The following is a 22,687-nucleotide window of genomic DNA, read 5'->3' on the forward strand; positions in this document are numbered from 1 at the left end:
CTCCGAGGCCTGTACTCTGGAGCGGGATCGATTTGGAGGTGGAGGGTCCGTCATGGTCTGGGGCGGTGTGTCACAGCATCATCGGACTGAGCTTGCAGGCAATCTCAACACTGTGCATTACAGGGAAGACATCCACCTCCCTCATGTGGTACCCTTCCTGCAGGCTCATCCTGACATGACCCTCCAGTATGACAATGCCACCAGCCATACTGCTCGTTCTGTGTGTAATTTCCTGCAAGATAGGAATGTCAGTGTTCTGCCATGGCCAGCGAAGAGCCCGGATCTCAATCCCATTGAGCACGTCTGGGACCTGTTGGATCGGAGGGTGAGTGCTCGGGCCAATCCCCCCAGAAATGTCTGGGAACTTGCAGGTGCCTTGGTGGAAGAGTGGAGTAACATCTTGCAGCAAGAAATGGCAAACCTGGTGCAGTCCATGAGGAGGAGATGCACTGCAGTACTTAATGCAGCTGGTGGCCACACCAGATACTGACTGTTACTTTTGATTTTGACCCCCCCTTTGCTCAGGGACACATTATTCCACTTCTGTTAGTCACATGTCTGTGGAACCTGTTCAGTTTATGGCTCAGTTGCTGAATCTTGTTATGTTCATACAAATATTTACACATGTTAAGTTTGCAGAAAATAAATGCAGTTGACAGTGAGAGGACGTTTTATTTTTTGCTGAGTTTATATATTTCTGTTTTTGTTGCAAAATTATTTCTGATTATTGCTGGAGAAATATCTTCATCTGTTCATCTGTTGACCCACTGTGATCACCATTGATATTTTATTTTCTAATCAACTGATTTTTCTCTGCAAGTAGCATGTCTTTGGGTATTGGTATTGGTATTCACGCTGCGGGTCTCAAATCAAATCAAAAATCTAATTTATTTTTCTCAGAAGATTGCTATATCACATTGACATGTTTTCTGAGATATTGAACGCTTCTCCAGGATTTTTGAGATCCGATGATCGGCGCATCGTGACTACAATGAAGTCAACCTGTAACGCACCCAATGAAGCCGACATGGCAATGAAAACTACATGGCAACCGGCATTAAAGGCGCACCGAGCGTCAGCAGAAAGCAGCCTGACAATCTATGGTGGACTGCGCAGATGAAGGATATGGCAGCGACCTTATATTTGATCAAGTGAGTTCTGCATCTTGTTCGTGTTGGTGTCCTGCATATTTTGTCAGAATTGGAATTGGTCAGATAAAGGGCAACCAGCAAGGGACATCATATTTTTATACAGGTTCCTCTCCACTGATTCAATCTCAACGAATAGCGGTGGATGAGGGTGATTGATTACGTTCAGTCTAAATGTATTTTCATTCACTACGACAGGGCGATTTGATTGATTCATTGATTATTCATCTTATTGTAAATATGAAAAATATAGCCGGTGGATACTGGACATATTGTGGGGTGGTGGGTTATTTATTTCGCGTACTGCCATTTAAGGGATGATTCTTATTCTGTCTATTCATTGAAATCTACAAGTTTTATTGAATTAGTATCGTGTTAATGACGTAACAGACTGACGTTCTCCGTATCTATGGAGACACGAAGGCAAGAGTGTTCGGTTCAGAATGTTCAATGCAGTGTTGCATAGAGACCAGGATTCTAGACATTCCCATGTCATAGCTGAGAGTAAGATACGTTTCAAGGTTGATGCACTGAATGGACAAGGCAGTGCTTTTCCTGTTTAAAGGCTGCACCCCTTCGATGGAATCTATATAGGCTATAGATAACTTGGAATAAAAAAGCCACATTTATTCTTTAGCTTTTTATTTTTATTTGACACAGAATAGTCATCAAACTACATATTTCCATACTGTAGCTACAGTATTTCCGACACTTGATTGGAATCACTTCATGAAGACACAGGCCTATTGAATAGACCTGCCATAGGCCACCATGTAATCAGGATGGGCATTTCAAGACATGAGGACCAGGTTGTCTCCATGTAGTAAACTGAATGCTGTGTGATGCTCTGAATCTTTTCAGTGATAGATTTTCTCCATCTGGGAATTAGGAAATATCTCACTCTTTAGTGCACCCACCTTCTGAATGGAAACATGGACACCACCTACAAAGGAGGAATTGTAGTCAACAATGTCCAGGAACTATGAGGTGAGTAACATGTAGGCTATTATAATTCTATTCTATGTTACATTACCTGGTCATACATTGCCTAGTAATGTTGAGTTATGACTTGACTGTATTGGATGGTTTGCTAGGCCTACCTCTTGCAGAAACAACCTAAGCACATGAGCCTACCTAATAATCCAGAATAAAGAGTGATATAAAAACACAAACGAAAAACAAAACAAAATAAATCAAGTCAGTCAATGATACCCTTGAAGAAAGACACCAACCTCCACTATATTCTCCTCCTCTGCTTACCTCCAAGCCTGGTCACTCAGTAGGGATGTTGGCTACTGTGGAACATGGTCCCATCCTCTGCAGCGACTCCAACATCCTCTGCCTCTCCTGGAAGGGCCGGGTCCCCAAGAGCGAGAAGGACAAGCCGGTGTGCCAGCGGCGCTACCATGAGGAGGGCTGGCTGGCCACAGGGAACGGGAGAGGGGTGGTGGGCGTGACGTTCACATCCAGCCACTGCAGGAGAGACAGGAACACTCCTCAGAGAATCAACTTCAACCTGCGAGGACACAACAGTGAGGTGGGTCTTGTTATTTTTTTCCGAAACTGCGTTTATTTCCAGAATTAATAAAAAATGCCCTCATATATAAACACCCAGATTTAATCTGACAATCATCACAAAAGAGCATTTTGTGTTAGTATAAAATAGGCGATGTAGAGTAGGTGGAGGAAGTGGACTGTTTTGTACTTTCTCTCATTCAGCATGTGCATCTCATTTTGAATATGAATTGTATTCCACTTTCACATTCCTAGAGAGCCCCCTATGTTCGTGGAGTATAATAGCAGTTGCATACTTCCCTTTGCAGGTTGTGTTGGTTCGTTGGAATGAGCCCTTTCAGAAGTTGGCCACGTGTGACATGGAGGGAGGCATCTTCGTCTGGATTCAGTATGAGGGACGGTGGTCTGTAGAGTTAGTGAATGACCGTGGTGCCCAGGTAGGTATAAGATGCCCGGATATGATATTTTTACTATATTTTTTATTGGGAAAGATAATGTATTGGTGAAAACATTATGTAATGCTGTAAAGATAATATAATGGATGCATTTCTAATCTCTCCATAAGGTGAGTGATTTCACATGGTCCCATGATGGCACTCAGGCCTTGATCGCCTACAGGGATGGGTTTGTCTTGGTGGGGTCAGTCAGCGGACAGAGACACTGGTCCTCAGAGATCAACCTGGAGAGCCAGATCACCTGTGGCATCTGGACACCTGACGACCAACAGGTAGGTACACCTGAGCTAACCTGGTTTCTGGCTGAACCTAAACAAAACATTGAGCATTTATTGCCCTTTTACAAACAAATAAGATACATATTATAGTATTGACCTTTTTGTTACAGGCAAACAATATATGAAATCATCTGTTGGTTTCGGGGACACAGATTTAGCCTTGACTAAAAAGCATGCTCATTTGAGATTCTTGCATACTTGTTTGTCTATTGCCTGTCCAGGACATGTACTTGTACATCAAGCTGCCTTGTTCTGCAGAAAAGTTAGTGTAGGCTCCCTGCCCCTATGGGCTGTTCTGGCTCGGACACAGTTTACTTACTCTTTGTCTAGGACTAGGTTTAATCTTTGTCCAGGAGACCACCCCCATTGATGTTTTCTCTCAGAAAATAAGGATTCCTGCCAACTGCCTTTACTTCAGGTGTTGTTTGGTACAGCCGACGGTCAGGTGATAGTGATGGACTGTCATGGTCGCATGCTGGCCCATGTCCTGCTACACGAGTCGGATGGCATCGTCGGCATGTCATGGAACTGCCCTTGCTTCCTAGTGGAGGACTGCACAGAAAGCGACACCGACTCTGATGACAACCCACCTCAAGGTAAGATACTGTAATAATGATAATGCAAGGTAGTGTGGTTATTTAGATCGTTTAGGCACTGATTCTATGGGCACAGAGAGTGACGCTGCGTCTTGACAATAACCCAGCTCAAGGTCACACATTGTAAACAACCAAGCGAGAGAGAGAACATCCCTGTCTTGTACCGCTCTCGAATGTGAAAAAAAGAGATGTGATAACATTTTTTAACCTCTACTGTGAACACTATGATCGTGCACATTAGCCAGGAGGCTAATGTGTTTATTTCTCTCTCCCAAGTGCGTATTCTGAAGCCCCTTCTGACAGTTAGCTTCATATCAGGAGACATCAGTTTGATGAACAACTACGATGACCTCGCTCCTACCGTCATCCGCTCAGGACTCAAAGGTAATGACTTTTTCAATCTTAAACGTGTGGGCGGACCGAATGTGTTGTGACTGAGCTCCTCCTGTTCAGATGTGGAGGTCCAGTGGTGTTCTCAGGGGGACCTCCTGGCGGCAGCTGGGATGGAGAGACATGGACTCCCTGGAGTCCCCTCTGACCCTATCGTGAGGAACGCCCTGGTCAAATTCTACAACGTCCAAGGAGAACATATCTACACGTTAGAAACACCTGCCCAGGTGAGCTCCCCTCTTTGATTCACTTTTCTGAAATGTTATTGTATGATATTTAAAAACTGGTTTGTTTGTTTGTGATGGCATAATTTCAACCAGTTTTGCCTTCTGGGTAGGTCCTCTAACACGTATAAGTCAAATTCTATAAGTCATCTGAAATTTTCAATGAATAACTACAATATTAACAGAAAGTATACTTGACATGAAATGTACTGTCGCCGCACTTCCAAGTCTCGTTCAGTGGGCTATGGAGAAAGCCAGAAATCAAGGTTCCGTAGAATGTGAATACAACAGAACAGGGCCGACTGGGAACCTGCCTTGTCAACCTTTGCCTTGCAGCGCCCCATCACCACTATCTGCTGGGGCCACAGAGACTCTCGTCTGTTCCTGGCGTGTGGCACGGCGCTGTACGTGGTGCGGGTGGAGCACCGGGTGGCCAGCCTGCAGCTGCTGTGCCAACAGGGCATCGCCAGTGCCCTGCGGGAGGAGAGGGACGTGGGCAAACTAAACATGCCCTCCTTACTCTGTTCCTATGTCACAACCGCCTTCATACCCACCATCAAGGTAAAATAAGCTTTATTCAGTTGGCTACTGTAGGTTATTATCTGAGCTCAAAGCCATCTGGACTTGTTCATTTCAAAATGACAGGACCCCTTGGTCGTAATCCTTCAATGTTTGTAGATCGGTAAGGTGCAGGGGATATGCTGGAAGCTCCATCACTACCCTGAGTGTACCTATCCAGATCCTAACGATCTAAAGGGGTAAGGGCCAAGGGGAAGGGGTAGGGGTAGGGAGCGGATTGGAATCAACTGTTAATGCTTTTCTCTTGTTTCTCTAGCCTCCTATTCCTGATCCCAACAACATCCGGGACTTTGTCAGCTACCCCACAGCTGGTAACGAGAGGCTGCACTGCACCATGAAGCGAGCGGAGGACAACCCAGAGGCAGGGGGACCCTGTTACACCCTCTACCTGGAACACCTAGGTGGTCTGGTGCCCATCCTCAAAGGCAGACGCATCAGCAAGCTACGGCCAGAGTTCATCATCATAGACCCTAAAACAGACAGCAAAGCAGGTGGGATTGGCACAGAAAAATGTATTATAATGCACTTTCAAAAATAGTTCGTATGTTACACACAAACAGCTCATTTTAGACCGGTATATCATGATGAGTTGGGCAACCCTACTATTGTGTGTTCACATGTATATTGTATATTTTTTTCCTGAAGTTCTACTGTTCTGACCTGTTTATAGAGGTGGAGTGATTTTTTTATTTGTTATTTGTTTATTTGCTTGTTTGTTGTTGTTTTTTTCCCCTCCAGATGAGGTGTGTGTGAATGCTATGATCTCCTACATGACTGACAGCTGTAACTGTTCGGACTCCAGCGACATTGAGTTGAGTGACGAGTGGGTCGGGAAGAAGTCCCCTAAACTGTCCAGAGGAAACGGGTCACCCAAGCTTTCCAGGTATCTTTCATTACAATGGTCTGGACTCTGGAAGAGTGAGGTTATAAGACAAATGTTTACCATATTCAACCCTATAATCCTAACCATTACCTTTAGTAGCCGATCCATGTTATACAAAAAGTTCAACCTTCTTCAATAGGTCATACTGATCATATTATTTGTTTCAAATGTTATTTGTTCATCATTTTAAATTGGTCTATTTTGCCTTTGTTTGCTGCTTGTTTTGGTTGTTGTCTGGCATAGGAGGAACATGGAATCTAGAAAATCTCCCAAAATGTCCCGGGCTAGTCAAGAAGGCCCACGATCACCCCGGTTACCAACAAAGAAGCCACCAATTCGATCTCCCAGTTTGACGCGTCGAGAGATGTCCATGGATGGAATCTCTGAGGTATTGTCTGAATATGTGTCGTGTGGAACGTTGGTATAGTGGTTCTTTAGTGGTTAGGGGTTGAAATTGTGGTTTCTGCATGTTTAGATTTAGCCACTTCTGTGCCCAGAAGTTAACCGGGTATAGTTAGCTGGCTAGCTCATGCAATATTTGGTTCTGGATCATTTTTTACATAATACATTTTTTTTAATCTATTTGCTTGATTTCGCAGCATAATTATCTTGCTCAAGTCACGTCCAATATTTGGGGGACAAAGTTCAAAATCGTTGGACTTGCTTCTTTCCTACCTGCTAATCTTGGTGCAGGTAAGATCACCAACATTTGGAGGGGAAAAACACGGCCATATTTTCAGTATTTACCTTATTTTTTATTATTCCTTTATGTTGACTACTCCATTTCATTCCAATTTGATTGTAGAAATGATTTCCTCTGTTTTAGTTATCTATAAGACCAGTTTGCTGCATCTACAACCAAGGCAGATGACAATCTACCTTCCGGAGGTGCGGAAAATATCACTTGACTTCATGAGCCTGCCTGTCTTTAACCCAAACGTCTTCAGTGAGGATGAGGATGACTTGCCTGGTAAGTCATGAATGAATGAACAATTAAACAAACAAACAATTCATTGATACTGGAATGAAGTATCAAGTGCAAGTTTACATGAATTTCGGTTGGATGTTGACTTCTGTTGAGTAATGAATGTAGTACACAACAATACCTAAAGTTATTGGAATATTCTTTGACTTGTCTTTCAGTGATGGGACCATCTGGAGTGACAAGTGACAACCCTTCCTGTACGGTCAACATCCCCATCGCACCCATCCACAGCCCTGCCCAAGCCATGTCCCCCACTCAGAGCATTGGACTGGTCCAGTCCCTGCTGGCCAATCAGAACATCCAGCTGGATGTCTTGACCAATCCCACGGCTACGGCTTCAGCTGCAGCGGCCGCTGCAGCAGCCTCGGCCTCTATTGCAGGGCCTGATCACGGTCAGAATGCAGTAGCAGCACAGTACAGTGGGACTCTAGGAAGGTACTCCAACCCAGGACAGGTGATTTTTAACAGGCTAGAGATGGGTCCCCTCCTAGCTGGAACACTGCCTCCACCTCCGCCTCCACATCACCCCCCTCAACAACCTCAACAACAACGTCCTCAGTCTCAACAGACACACCAACAACAGTCCAAACAACCACCGCAGATACTAACCCAACAGCAGCAGCAGCAACAACAACAGAGAATGCAACAGCATCAACAACTACAGCACCAGCAACAGCAGATTCAACAACAACATCAACAACTACAACAGCATCATATACAGCAGATCCAACAGCAGCAGCAGCAACAGACTCAGCAGCACCAAGCACTGCAACAACAACACCAACAACAACAGGCGGCACTGCAACAGCAACAACAGCAGATCCAACATCAGCACCAACACTTGCAACAACAGCAAATCGCTCAGCAGCACCAACAGATGCAACTGCAACATGAGCAAATGCATCAGCAGCAGCAACAAATGCAGCAGCAACAGCAGCAGATCCGACAGCAGATTATAGAGATGAGGCAGCAACAACAGCAGCTGCAGCAGCAACATCAGCAGATACAACAGCAACACCAACAGATGCAGAGGCAGCACCAACAAATGCAGCAGCAACTGAAGCTGCAGATCACCTTGCCCCCTCCGCCTACTGGCTATCCCACCATCTCTCTGCAGCAGTTCCAGGTACTGCAACAGATACCCCACCCCAGTGCAGAGGTGGCACCAGAAAGAGGAGAGCAGGGGCATACTCAGAGCCATACTCTGGGCAGGCCAAGTCTACCGCGATCCAGGCCTCCATCATTCATTGATGTAGACAGCTTACGGTCCAGACCTCCTTCCTTCATCGAAGCAGATACATCAAGATCTAGACCACCGTCATTCATCGACATAGACACAATACGGACTAGACCTCCTTCTTTCATTGATGCAGATACAGGTACATTGCGGTCTAGACCCCCGTCGTTCCTCGATGCAGACTCCTCCCGATCCAGACCTCCTTCATTCATAGACACAGACACACTACGTTCTAGACCTCCTTCCTTCCTCGATGCAGAGACTTCCCTTGAGATCCAGATGAGGAAGGTGAACCCTCCACCACCCTACCCAGGAACCATAGTGTCTGCAGCCACCGCCACAACCTCCACCGCTCCTCAGACCCTCATCACCAACTGTGACAACCCCAACATACTGGTCACAGCAGACCCGTGTCTGAAGAAAGACGAGTTCTCACTTCACCCAGTTGGTCTCCAGTACCAGATGGGATACGAGAGGATCACAACCTTTGACAGCAGTGGGAATGTAGAGGAGGTGTGTCGCCCTCGCAGAAGACTCATAAGCAACCAGAACACCTACGCTGTTCAAGGCATGGGAGGTTCGGCCACACTTAAAGTCACCTCATCGTCTGACAGTAAGAAAGTCCAGCTTCCTTACAGCTCAGCGACTCTAAGCCGCCTCTCTGTGCCACGATACTCCATACCCAGCAGAGACCCGCCCCCCTACCCAGATCCAGCCAATCAGGTTAACATTAACACGACGACACTTTCTCCTCCCCAACGCATGGACAGTAGTCACATGATTCACGCCACCTTGCGACCTGACCGGCGAGACGTGGAATCTCGCCTGAAGGTGTCCCAGATGGTTGACGCTTCAAGGACTCTACCAACCAAGTCTAAGATCAACAGTGCGGCCCTAGCACTCTCTTACCAGCAGAGGGTGCCCACGGCTCTGTATACCTGCACTCAGTGCAGCAGCAACAGCAGCAGCACCAGTGTCAGTGTTAGTGGTGGTGGTAGTAGCAGCAGTGGCATCGCAGGAGGCACTGTAGTGCGACAGGATTTCCCACCAGGAAAAGGTGCTCATCACAGCACCATCATTGTTCATTCCAAAAGCACTTTGTCTCAAGCTTCTCAGTCATCTTACAATCTGCTGAGTCCTGTTGATAACAGCAGGGATAGGACTGTGTATGTGAACTCTGCCTTTACCGAAGACGAGACATTAAGTCAGCAGTGTCGTCACTTGACTCTTGGGGAAGTTAGTTTGACACTGAAACGTCCTCCACCATACCAGTGGGACCCAAACACTGCAGAGGAGTTCTGGATACCCCCAGAACAGACTATCTTAGCTCCTCCTCCACCACCAACACACAAACCACCACCCCCGATCATCTTCAGCAATACTCAGCATCTGGACATGACACGGCTGCCTTTTGTACTCTCAACAAAACCTCCCAGCAGCCCAAGTACTGTTACTTTCCCATCAGGTTACCAGATCTCCATGTCACCTTTCCCTCCAGGGGTTGGTCAGGATGGATCCCCACTCCAGTCCATGCAGAGCCATCCACCACCCTGCCCTCCCAACGAAGTAGTTGCTCCAGTCCCCCAGTTTGCCCAGCAGGACCCCAACCTGGTCTTGCCACCTGGCTACCCTCCCAGCCATGCCAACCTAGCTTGCTGCCCTCTGCCCCCGATGTACCCAGGGGCCGCCTCCTGTGCTGGGCTTCAGCTGCACCCTGTTAGCCTGCACCCCTGGAACCCATATAGCCTACCCATGCAGGACCTGTCAGGCTCTGCCACCCTCCCCAGCAAGTCTCATCAGGTGTTAGAAAAGCCAGTCCTCTCCCCACCTCCTCCTGTTGCTCCCCCCCCACCACCTCTTACACTTCCTCCTCCTCCACCAAGCAAGCTGCCGAAATCCAAAAGCCCTACAGAGGAGCTGGCGGAATCTGCCAGTAGCTTCCAGGAGCCGTCTTCTCTAAACGAAAGCCCCGTTCCAGACCGACAGGGGTCTGACATGTTCAGCAAGAAAAGTCGTAAACGTCTAGACAGCCGAGCCGAGGCGGCAAACATGACCACCGTCTCAGAGGGCAAATCCAAAAAGGAAGGGCGCGCCCTCTCCGACTTCAACTCCCTCATCTCCAGCCCCAGGCTTGGCGGCAGGGAGAAGAAGAAACTCAAAGGCCAGAGGGAGCAGCTGAACAAAACCAAGAAGCTCAACAGGACCAGTACCACCAGCGAGTTCCAGGACAGTTCGGAGAGCGAGCCCGAGCTCTTCATCAGCGGAGATGAACTGATGAACCAGAGCCAGAGCTCCAAGAAGGGTTGGAAGAGTAAGAGAAGCCTGAGGATGGCCAGTGAACTGGAGGAGATTAAGTGCAGGAAGGCCAATGAGAGAGAGGACCGTGGGCTGGGCAGCCAGGGATTCATCTATGTCATGGCCAATAAGCAGCCACTCTGGAATGAGGCCACACAGGTCTACCAGTTGGACTTCGGAGGACGAGTCACTCAGGAGTCTGCTAAGAACTTTCAGATCGAGCTGGACGGGAGACAGGTAAAATTTTGCTTCCATTATTTACAGAAACCTAGATACATTGTAAAAAAAGAACGACCTATTTAGAATTTAGAATGGGAAATCTGTTTGCGGTTGCTTTAAATATAAGTTTAGCTTCCAGTCTCTCTGGAGGCCTGGGTTCAGTTCCCACCACTGCCACCAACTGTCACATTGCCCTGTTTATGGCTGAGATGAGTCAGCACTCAAATTGAACTTCAGGCAGCAGTGGCACAGCCAGAAGTTCGTTGGTGGGTAGGCCTGCAGAAATTTGGGTGGGCCATTTCTTTTTATTTATTTTGTATTTTTGAGGGGGTTGGGGAAAGCAACTAAATTCCTGCAATTTTACACATTTTGTCATGGGGACATTTTCACAGCTAATCTCATGCTATTCTACACATTTTGCCAACAGACCCACCCAGGCCCACCTGTACCTATGCCCCACAGATGTGATGCAAACAGGCCTTCCTTACAGCTTTGTTCCTGTCTCTTTTCCCCTGTTTTTCTACAGGTGATGCAGTTTGGCAGAATCGATGGGAACGCATATATCCTGGATTTCCAGTATCCTTTCTCAGCAGTGCAGGCCTTTGCTGTTGCCTTAGCCAATGTTACTCAAAGGCTGAAGTAAGAGACTGCTCTAACCAGTGGTGTAGTGGAGGATATTTTGTGCAAGTGTTTACCTACCTTTTGCGGAAAAATGCATTGAAAGTATAGGGAGCATTACATTACTCACCGCAAATGGCGATCAGTGTTTACCCACCTGTGTTTTTTACCACTACATCACTGGCTCTAACCCAACGTCACATATGTGTTCGAAAAAAAGGAGGAAGGGAAGCGCTGCTAAGGTACACAATAGTAGATTGTGGGGTAAATGAATATAATTCATAAAAAATGCCTTTATTTGTATGGCATGTTCAATGGAAACAAAGTTTAGAAACGCTGACAAATGTGTCATATACAGTATATGGCTCTGTTACAACGTACTCTGATGCAAAGTGACAGAATAATCAGAGATGATTATACTGTGTCCTGTAACACGGGACTGTCAGTGTAGTTCTGTGCTGGACAAGATGGATAATAGGGCTATGAGATACATTTTATTAGGTACGTTTCTCTTACTTACCGTATATATGCATTGGATTTAAAAAATGTAATTTTAAAATGCGTGACTAAGATTGCAGGTTATAATGGTCATAAGAAAAGTAAGTGCAATGTTGGACAATGTTGAAATAATGTATTGTGAGAGAGGAGACCATGTTGATTGTGGAAAGACAACACGATGAGTTTGAAAGTAATAGAGTTTATTTGGATGTTATTTCGAAGATCACTTCTATGAAGTGATCCTAGGAATATCATCATTTTCCGTAAATGTTTTTGTAGGACCTAGAAATATCCACATTTCCATTATGTAAACGTTATTGTAGGACTACATACCCTCATATGACATAAATTGTAACACATTCATAACTAAATTGTAACATGTATGTTATCAAACCTTTCTGCCCATCATTTCATTTGGTTGAACCTATGAAAAAAAATGTCATGCATGTGTAAATCATTCACCAAAATCATCAAATGCATGGTTCATGTATCTGGGGGAAAAATGCATACAGTAGATATCCCACCTGCTGCCAGATCCGTCAACTTTTGTTAAACCCTGCAAGAAAATGAAAGGCTATCCTTAATTTAATGTTATGGTGTATAAGCTTGGTTGGCTCTGTGTTTTAGTCACTGGGTGTGGTTACGATGCTACTTGAACATTGCATTTGAATGTGAAGTGCTTTGCCTCCTTGGAGTTTCTGCTGCTGCTTTTGATAGATAATGTCTGCATTGCTGCTAACAGTGTGTGTCACTTGGTACTGAAGACATTGAAGTTATCATTTTTTACATTTTCAGATTTTAATTGGATTTGATTGACTAATTCATTTGTGAATATGTTATTCAGTAGTTAACATGTGTCTTATGCGGCTTTATCTGAAAGTACTGTAACTTCCAAAATAATGGAAACACTTGAGTAAATGAGGGATACGAAGTATATTGAAAGCAGGTGCTTCCACATAGGTGTGGTTCCCGAGTTAATTAAGTAATTAACACCCCATCGTGCTTAGGGTCTGGCATACAAATGTTGGGAAGGCCATTATTTTGGCTACCATGGCTGTGTTATGACAATTCCCCCATCCACAGGGCACGAGTGGTCATTGAATGGTTTGATAAGCATGAAAACCATGTAAACCACATGCCATGGCTGTGTCAGTTACCAGATTTAAACCCAATTGAACACTTAGGGGAGATTCTGGAGCGGCGCCTCCCTCCAGCATTTGCCGTGTTTCGCCCACCAAGCAAAGAGTTTTTGTATGGAGGCCAATGAGAGTGTCGAATTTGGTCAGCAAAAAAATGTATGGCTTCTTTACTACTTGAGGTTTATAGACGTTTCGTAATGGTTAAGTTGTTACGAGTGTGCTGATATAAGTAGGACACGTGACATCTCGCCAACATTGAGAAAAAACACTTTGTATCTGAGTTGTCTCGAGTTGGCTATGGATATTCATGGCATGAGGCTAATAGCATAGCATCTCTTGCCATTGAATACAGGAGGTTAAAAACGATTACAATAGTGAGATGTATCCACCAATCCAAAGAAGGGATAGGCGGGAGCTAGACAGCCCGCCATGCCGCTTTATGGACAATGACTCCCATTGTTATGGCAGGGATACATGTATATTGTTAGTATGTACATCATTTTTGGCGGTGCTTGAGACAGCGTTTTCCACCACAATCAACCAAATTATGGAATTTCTCACAGAAGAATGGTGTCGCATCCCTCCAATAGAGTTCCAGACACTTGTAGAATCTATGCCAAGGTGCATTGAAGCTGTTCTGGCTCGTAGTGACCCAACGCCCTATTAAGACACTTTATGTTGGTGTTTCCCTTCTTTTGGCAGTTAACTGTATATCTGCAGGTTATGTGATGATTCAACTATTCAAATCAAATCAAATGTATTTCTAAAGCCCTTCTTACATCAGCTGATATCTCAAAGTGCTGTACAGAAACCCAGCCTAAAACCCCAAACGGCAAGCAATGCAGGTGTATAAGCACGGTGGCTAGGAAAAACTCCCTAGAAAGGCCAGAACCTAGGAAGAAACCTAGAGAGGAACCAGCCAATGAGGGGTGGCCAGTCCTCTTCTGGCTGTGCTGGGTGGAGATTATAACAGAACATGGCCAAGATGTTCAAATGTTCAAAGATGATCAGCAGGGTCAAATAATAATAATCACAGTGGTTGTCGAGGGTGCAACAGGTCAACACCTCGGGAGTAAATGTCAGTTGGATGTTCATAGCCGATCATTCAGAGTATCTCTACTGCTCCTGCTGTCTCTAGAGAGTTGAAAACAGCAGGTCTGGGACAGGTAGCACGTCCAGTGAACAGGTCAGGGTTTCATAGCCGCAGGCAGAACAGTTGAAACTGGAGCAGCAGCACAGCCAGGTGGACTGGGGACAGCAAGGAGTCATCAGGCCAGGTAGTCCCGAGGCATGATCCTAGGGCTCAGGTCCTCCAAGAGAGAGAAAGAAAGAAAGAATTAGAGAGAGCATACTTAAATTCACACAGGACACAGGAGAAATACTCCAGATATAACAGACTGACCCTAGCCCCCCGACACATAAACTACTGCAGCATAAATACTGGAGGCTGAGACAGGAGAGGTCGGGAGACTGTGGCCCCGTCCAACTATTCAATGCTTAGCATTGTTACTCTACTGTGTAATACATCAATACAGTGTGTGTGGGTCATTATGAATCAGCATCACCACCTAAAATAATATTATTTTGTTGCCTAAATGGATTTTTATTTTATTTTAAATCTTATACAATTATTCTGTCCAGTTTATATATCAGAAGATATATCATACATTAAAATATAGGCCTACCACCCGATGTTCAAAAACGTAATAAAATGTAGAACACTTATGTCTATGTCTATTCATTGTGTGTGTGTGTGTGTGTGTGTGTGTGTGTGTGTGTGTGTGTGTGTGTGTGTGTGTGTGTGTGTGTGTGTGTGTGTGTGTGTGTGTGTGTGTGTGTGCGTGTGTGTGTGTAGCCAGGTCACCCGTGATACAAGTCAGTATTCAACATCCAGCCATGTCCGACGACGTCGGGGAGATGACGTGAAAACTGGCCACTACCGGCAACAGTGATATAAATTTGTTTTTGACATTTTTTTTTTTTTATATATATTTAACTAGGCAAGTCAGTTAAGAACAACTTCTTATTTACAATTACGGCCTAGGAACAGTGGGTTAACTGCCTTGTTCAAGCGCAGAACGACAAATGTTTACCTTACCAGCTCAGGGATTGAGCTAGATTGAATCCCTACCAGCTCAGGGATTCAATCTAGCAATCTTTCAGTTACTGACCCAAAGCTCTAACCACTAGGCTACCTACCGCCCCAGGTAGCCTATCCCAAACCTTAACCGTTACTTTAACCATTCGGAGTTAATACCTAACCTTAAAGTGTGGTAGTTAATGCCTAAACTTAAACATTCTGATTTAATGCCTAAACTGTGAGACGTGAGACTGTGAGAGCTTCAGCCACTCCATTGTGTTAGTGCACTCCCTTAAGGACGGGATTTATCGAACATCAGGAAGACACCCTACTCACTCAACGAGTCAGTTCACAGTCACAACTCTAGATTTAACAGTGCAACTCTCTAAACACGCGCGTTTGGGTTCAGTGCTTTTTCTACAGACAACAGCCACGCTGTTTTTGACGAGCGCCAGCGCCGAACTTTAATTTATGGATTTAACCAGCCAAATTGTGACGCATTTGGTTTCCCTGTGTTGTTAACACTTTATGAAGCCACATCTTATCGTCTATTTGTGTAACAGGAATTTTAGTCTAGGCATTTGTGACTTGAATAACAATCCGGATCGGGAGTATAATTTAATATGAATGACAACAATATGGATTCTGATCAAGTTCAACAAACAGGTTGGTGACATTATATAGAATAAATTATATAAATGGCCGTTTTTCTAATAATAAAACATTGTTTCTGAGAGTTTATCTCTATAAATGTCTAGATTCAAATATCATTAAAACGTTTGTAATTTAGCGAATGTAATTCCTACCACTACATATATTGGAAATGAGCTGCATTTCTCATTGAACAGTTTTTACATTGTTAGCATGTTTTGTTTTCAGTCGGACTCTGACTGCAATTATGTAGTCTAATATGGCTTTGTGTTGTGTTCTAATGAATGGAACATAACAGTTTACTGCGTGATTGACTGATTGATTGATTTATTCATTATTTGATCAATTCATTCTTTAGATGGCAGCAGATCAGAAGAATCAATAAGTAGTCCTAATCAAAGGATGACAAGATATCAGATCCTCACATTGATATCAATGGCATCTGTCAACTTCAGCTCAATGATCTGCTACTCTATACTGGGGCCATTCTTCCCCAACGAGGTAATGTTCAATACCAACCATTTTATTTCTTCATTGCCTGTGAAACAGGCTATGCTGTCTGAGCAGTAATGCAGAATTATTATGCAGAATCATGATTTCTTTATTCAGATTATAGAATAAGTTGTCACGTTGCCGATGGAGAAAATAGCCTACAAAACAGAAATGACAAATGTTAAAGTTCACTCTTAATTTTCTTGGTTGGATGGAAGATATCACTATATTATTGTTTAAATGATTGTGTGTGTATCATGTGTTGGACTTGAGAAAAGCCCCAGAGGGCAATGATGTGCCGTACAATGGACACTCACACATCAACACAGGTCAGATGATAGGCTGTCCAGTGGACATATGCATTTCAGTGACCAGAGAGTAGTCTCTTGTGACTGTCTGAAATCTCTGTTATAAGGACTAGGCTATATAATGGTCTCAGAATAATGACATAACCAATGCAATAAAGTCATGACGGCTGAAATGATAGCCTATGGTAGGTATAACAAAAACTCAAGTAACGGCACAAACCTTCACGGGTGAGTTTTCCAACACAACATCAGATCATCTTCGGCATGAATATCATTGTTTGTCTATTGCCTACCAATTGACCGTTGGTGATCAAATTGCTAGAGCTGATCTTTCTGCTTTTGGGAAACTCACCCCAGATGATTAAACTGTGGCTAGTGATAGACTGACCCGAAACAACACTTTGAGTCACGACTGTTTCATAAAGTCAGCTGTTATGACTGTTGCCCAATTTTGTTAAGCAGTATTTGTTGCAGTATTTGTTGCAGTATTTGTTGCAGTATTTGTTGCAGTATTTGTATGTTTGATTATTGTAATGTATTGATAGTACAGGACCATTATGTATGAATTGTTTCTACTCAGGCCATGAAAAAAGGAGCCAGTCAGACTGTCATCGGACTTATATTTGGCTGCTATGCTCTGTGTAATCTGATGGGCTCTTTAGTACTGGGTAAATATGTAAGTATTTGGAATTACTAGGCTATGTACCAAAAGACACCCTATTCCCTATGTTGTGCACTACTTTTGACCAGACTCATGGGGAATATGGTGCCATTTGGGAGGCACACATCCTACGTCTAGTCATCAGACTACTCTGCTTGCAACATGACTTGTCACACACACGTAACCCATGCCTCCTCTCTCTGTCCTTTCAGATTGTCCAGATCGGGGCAAAGGTCATGCTAATTTCAGGCTTATTCGTATCATCGGGGTGCACCATTCTCTTTGGGTGAGTAAGTTATCCATCAACAGACACTAGCCAAAGCACATTTCTATGTGCCCTCTTCAACATTTTACTGAACTTGGACAAATACATATTTTCGTCTAAAACTTTTCCCCTTCTTGTTTTGCAGCTTACTCGACCGAGTTCCTGAGGGAGGTACTTTTATTACTTTGTGCTTTATCATAAGGTCTGTTGATGCTCTGGGCTTCAGTGCTGCAATGACTTCTTCTTTTGCAATTTCGGCAAAAGTTTTCCCCAACAACATAGCAACTGTTCTGGTGAGTTTAGTCAACCAACCCTTGTGTACGGGTCTTGCCTGGTATGTTATGTGTAGGCAATAGACACCATGCTCAAACAAAAAAGCATTATGGTTTAGGTTGTTAAAATGTTTTGTATCCCAAAAGTTTTCCCCTATTCGTGTTGTGGCTGTCTGAAAGCCTCCTTAGCAACATCGTGACTCGTGACTAGTTCCTCTATTTGGTTGTAATGATATGATGATACAATTGGATTCTGTTTGGAATTGTAAACAAAAGCCTGTGGGTACGAGGTAAAACTGCATGTGGACGTTTACTGTGTTGAATTTGTCTTCTCAGGGTAGTTTGGAGATCTTTACAGGGCTGGGTCTGATTCTGGGACCACCAATAGGTGGATGGCTGTATCAGTCTTTTGGATACGAAGTCCCTTTCATGGCTCTGGGATGCTTTCTATTTCTTATGGTCCCCTTCAACATCTACATCTTACCAAGCTTTGGTAACTCTTTATTCATTAACTTTTAACTAATAGTCATCTGTCTATAAACTAGTTAAAAAAAAATTTAACTAGGCAAGTCAGTTAAGAACAAATGTTAGTTTACAATGACGGCCTACCCCAGCCACACTATGGGACTCACAATCAAGGCCAGATGGAAGGCAGCCTGGATTCGAACCAGGGACTGCAGTGACGCCTCTTGCACTGAGATGCAGTGCCTTAGACCACTGACACTATTTAGTATTTTTGGGGGGGGTTAAATGATTCTTGTGATGATATTTTGTGCGAAATTATATTAATCTGTTTGTTCCACTGTTCAGCTGCTGATCCTACCAAGGATTCCTTCTTCAGGCTGTTCACACGTCTGAAGATAGTCCTCATTTGCTTTGCCATATTCACCCTGAGCTCTGGACTTGGCTTTCTGGATGCAACCTTGTCCATATATGCCATTGATAAGGTAAAGCCAGGCGTATACCATGGTAGAGGTGAATTCCATTTAAATTCAGTTTACTTAATGAATTTACTGAACTGGCATTTTCCAAACCCTGGTATAATTGAAGGCCTCATGTTTGAAAATTCATTTCAAAATGTGATTGTTATGTCTAGTAGGATGGACCTCGATACCTTAATATGTTTCTCCTTTGTTTCTACATGTAGTTTGACCTCTCTCCAGGTTATGTGGGTCTTCTCTTGCTTGGCCTGTCGTTGCCTTACTGTCTGGCCTCACCTCTGCTTGGTATCGTTAGTGACAGGTTCCCTGTGAGTACAGTTAACCCAACACTATACCAACCAATGCCAGTGGTGTATCGAAGTCACAACTTCTCTTTTACACACATAGACAATAATGTGATTTTACCTTCTGGTTGTGTTTCCAGTCCACAAGGCCATGGTTGATGGTGCTAGGAGGCTTGTCTACAGCAACTGGTTTCTGGTTCTTAGGTCCTGTCCCCATTCTGCAGATACAGAGGTCTGAATCTGTTATTATCAGTGTGAAATGCACTATTATTACTATACTTGTACTACTATTATACTAACAATAAGAATTATACTTTTTTTTGTCTCTTTAGTCAGCTGTGGCTGTTGGTCTTCATGCTGGGTGTCATAGGATTCTCTCTAAGCATGATTGCCATCCCCACCTTCCCTGAAATACTCAACTGTGCATAGTGAGATTACCATTTACATATACACCAGGGCACGTACACATACACATATACTATATTTACAATGTCCACTTTCACTTAGAAAAACAGGTGTCATCATAGTGCCTGAGGTGCAGGACACAGAATAATATTGATCATTTTCCGATGGCAGTGAAAATGGATTTGAGGAGGGGCTGAGCACTCTCGGACTGGTGTCTGGATTGTTTGGAGCAGTGTGGTCCATTGGGTATGTGCTTAAAGTATTTGTCATATCAACTCTCTGAGGCATGATTTGAAGGTTCGAGTTTGGAGATATGAATCCTAAACAAAGGTGTGTTTTATTTGTTCAGAATGTTTTGTGGTCCAACGCTCGGTGGCTTCACCACACAGCAGCTGAGCTTTGAGTGGGCTGCTTCTGTTCAAGGAGGCCTGGCCTTTTTAGCCGTAAGTATGGCTATTTACCTATCCTATTATACACACTTCAATACTGTCAGTCCTGCCTCAACACTAATGACGCTACGGATGGGTAACTCAAATTACTGTGCTAAATTGCTTGCTTTGACATCAACCACATCATGCTAGTTAGTGAGAGGTATTGAGGTCGCATGGATTTTCTTTTCTTTTCCACATGGGTCTTAGCCCTGGGCCAAGTAAAAAACTGGGATGTCTGAATACAACTAATGTGTCCTCCTCTCCTCAGGCTTTCTTTCTTGGTATATATTTTCTCTGTCAAGGAACACGACAAAGAAGGTAATGATTCCATTATATATTTTGTTTATTAACATTTAAATTTAAATAGAAGAGAAATGTTGAGAAAGACATTTGAAAAGAGTAACTGGTCCGGAGACATTTTTATTTGTCCTTGAATTTGCTTTTATATGTTTGGATCTAAAGGGCTCCTCAGATCAAGAGGAAAATACCTTCAGATGAACGTACCCGTCTTCTGTCCTGAACAAAGATCATCTACCAGGAACATGTACAGTGAGAGATGGGTACCAAACAATAAACACCACTTCTTAAAATATTATGTGTATGTATTGCTAGAGATTGAGGTGGGCATGCATTGTATTGCTAGAGATTGTGATAAAACAGAACAATGAGAAAGATATTTCACCAGATGTATAAATGTGAAGCATCCGGTTGGCGTTTCCAATCATTACCAAACATGGTGGTGAGAGGAAGCCCAGTGGCCGGGAGTGAGAGAAGATGGAGCGAGATGGATTTTGGCCGACATTCTGCAAATTTTCTCTTCAATGAAACATTTGATCTCATTACAGTTTTCTGTTTCCAAAACTGTTACGAACAGAGTGGACTACGTTTTGTAGACTTTACCCTTTGCCAAAGTTTTAAAAAATTGCATTATTTAGGAGTGCAAGGGCAAATTTCACAGAGTAGATGTTCCCTAACAGAAATATGCAAATACGTGCTAGAACACACCAATAGGCTCTCGCTAGCTTTTGCTTGGCTATGCCCACCACCTCACTTGTTCTGCCCACTATGATTAATTTACATTGGAAACGACAGGCTGTGCTCTATCCTGGGTTAGTTATAAAAAAATCTTTGGTGATAATGTACAGTGCATTCGGAAAGTATTCAGACCCCTTTACTTTTTCCACATTTTTGTTATTGTAAAATGTATTAAATACAAACATTTCCTCATCAATCTACACACAATACCCCATAATGACAAAGCAAAAACAGGTTTTTAGACACTTTTGCAACAAATAACAACAGATATCACATTTACATAAGTATTCAGACCTTTTACTCAGTACTTTGTAGAAGCACCTTTGGCAGCAATTACAGCCTTGAGTCTTCTTGGGTATGACACTACAAGCTTGGCACACCTCTATTTGGGGAGTTTCTCCAATTCATCTCAAGCTTTGTCAGGTTGAATGGGGAGCATTGCTTCACAGCTATTTTCAGGTTTCTTCAGAGATGTTCGATCTGCGCTCTGACTGGGCAACTCAAGCACATTCAGAGACTTGTCCCGAAGCCACTCCTGTGTTGTCTTGACTGTGTGCTTAGGGTCGTTGTCCTTTTGGAAAGTGAACCTTTGCCCAAGTCTGAGATCCTGAGCACTCTGGAGCAGGTTTCCATCAAGGATCTCTCTGTACTTTGCTCCGTTCATCTTTCCCTCGATCCTGACTAGTCTCCCAGTACCTGCTGTTGAAAAACATCCCCACAGCATGATGCTGCCACCACCTTGCTTCACCGTAGGGATGGTGCCAGATTTAGCAAAAATCTCTAAAAACCTGTTTTCGCTTTGTCATTATAGTGTATTGTTATTTAATCAATTTTAGCATAAGGCTGTAACGTAACAAAATGTGGAGAAATTCAAGAGTCTGAATACTTTCTGAAGGCACCGTATATTAGCAGCCTGACAGTGAACAATATATATCTATATACACTACAGAGGTGCTAAACGTGGACTGTATTAAAATGTAAAACTGAGAGGATGATGCTACACAGATTGACTTCTCATTTCTTGTCATAGAGTAGCACTAGCAATCCAAACAAAAGCAGTTCAGTTTGCATTATGCCAATATCAAAATAAGACCTGTGTATACTTACTTGAACTGTCAAGGACCTCAACAAGCTGTGGTAAAGCTTTGGAACTTTTTTGAATGAGCTTTTAGCAAGTTATTTCAAAACACCATTTACTTAGGAATAGGTGAATGGTTCATAAAATAATGTTTACTTAATGACAATCAATGGGCATTTATCAGTTGGCAATGTAAATATGTACCCATTGAAATGCAGTACTATGTAAAACGCCTCTCATTTCCAACACCACATGACTTGAATTATTTGTCTGAACAGTGGGGTCAGAACACAATGTGTATAGCTATTGACCTCCTTCGTGGTTATGTAGATTGCCCATTGACCGAAATGACTGTATCCACTTGTCAAGTGATCATAACTGTGGTTTATTCAAGTACACTAAACTATTTGAAAATATGTACCTAATGTAATCTTAGACCTTTGTTACAGTCTTGTAGTTACATGCCTTTGGTGTTATTCCAACGTGTGCTTCTGCTCTCTTAAACTCCTATTTACAATAATGGCATTAGGAGAAATATAGGTACCTTTTTCCTCACTGACTGCAGAGTTCCAAATTACATTAGTCTGGTCAAATAAAATAGGGAATTCATAATAAAAGATAACAGATTTGGTCTACTATCTGTGTTTGAGATAGTTTTGTATCACATTCAAAGAGATAATTATTTTGTATATGTATTTAGCTATATGTACCATACTTTTCTAACA

General features: G+C 43.4%; 2 protein-coding genes across 2 annotated transcripts; both read left to right on the forward strand.

Annotated features, from left to right (window-relative positions):
• Positions 1-1,057: 1,057 nt before the first annotated feature.
• LOC109894266 (tubby-related protein 4) lies at positions 1,058-14,784 on the forward strand. Its single transcript, XM_020487625.2, has 17 exons — positions 1,058-1,151; positions 2,010-2,135; positions 2,416-2,685; positions 2,972-3,100; positions 3,229-3,390; positions 3,815-3,992; positions 4,269-4,376; positions 4,446-4,609; positions 4,943-5,167; positions 5,442-5,676; positions 5,924-6,068; positions 6,312-6,456; positions 6,668-6,761; positions 6,895-7,038; positions 7,212-7,604; positions 8,472-10,822; positions 11,331-14,784. Exons 2-17 carry the CDS (start codon positions 2,118-2,120, stop codon positions 11,445-11,447), a joined length of 4,878 nt encoding a protein of 1,625 aa, XP_020343214.1. The 5' UTR covers positions 1,058-1,151; positions 2,010-2,117; the 3' UTR covers positions 11,448-14,784.
• Positions 14,785-15,389: 605 nt separating this feature from the next.
• slc18b1 (solute carrier family 18 member B1) lies at positions 15,390-22,597 on the forward strand. Its single transcript, XM_020487074.2, has 14 exons — positions 15,390-15,805; positions 16,149-16,291; positions 17,171-17,266; positions 17,464-17,537; positions 17,662-17,809; positions 18,125-18,281; positions 18,599-18,735; positions 18,936-19,037; positions 19,154-19,245; positions 19,346-19,441; positions 19,590-19,664; positions 19,768-19,861; positions 20,118-20,167; positions 20,312-22,597. The coding sequence occupies exons 1-14, from the start codon at positions 15,763-15,765 to the stop codon at positions 20,367-20,369; spliced, it is 1,365 nt and encodes a 454-aa protein (XP_020342663.1). The 5' UTR covers positions 15,390-15,762; the 3' UTR covers positions 20,370-22,597.
• Positions 22,598-22,687: the final 90 nt, after the last annotated feature.

The sequence above is a fragment of the Oncorhynchus kisutch genome, linkage group LG7 (assembly GCF_002021735.2).
Source record: "Oncorhynchus kisutch isolate 150728-3 linkage group LG7, Okis_V2, whole genome shotgun sequence".
Lineage (NCBI taxonomy): Eukaryota > Metazoa > Chordata > Actinopteri > Salmoniformes > Salmonidae > Oncorhynchus > Oncorhynchus kisutch.

Coding starts and splice junctions, on each gene's coding strand:
- slc18b1 (XM_020487074.2), top strand. CDS start 15,763: ATGAATGACAACAATATGGATTCTGATCAAGTTCAACAAACAG. Junction 16,292..17,170: donor GGCCATTCTTCCCCAACGAG/GTAATGTTCAAT, acceptor GTTTCTACTCAG/GCCATGAAAAAAGGAGCCAG. Junction 19,862..20,117: donor GAGGCCTGGCCTTTTTAGCC/GTAAGTATGGCT, acceptor TCCTCTCCTCAG/GCTTTCTTTCTTGGTATATA.
- LOC109894266 (XM_020487625.2), top strand. Junction 2,686..2,971: donor TGCGAGGACACAACAGTGAG/GTGGGTCTTGTT, acceptor TTCCCTTTGCAG/GTTGTGTTGGTTCGTTGGAA. Junction 5,168..5,441: donor CCTTCATACCCACCATCAAG/GTAAAATAAGCT, acceptor TTGTTTCTCTAG/CCTCCTATTCCTGATCCCAA.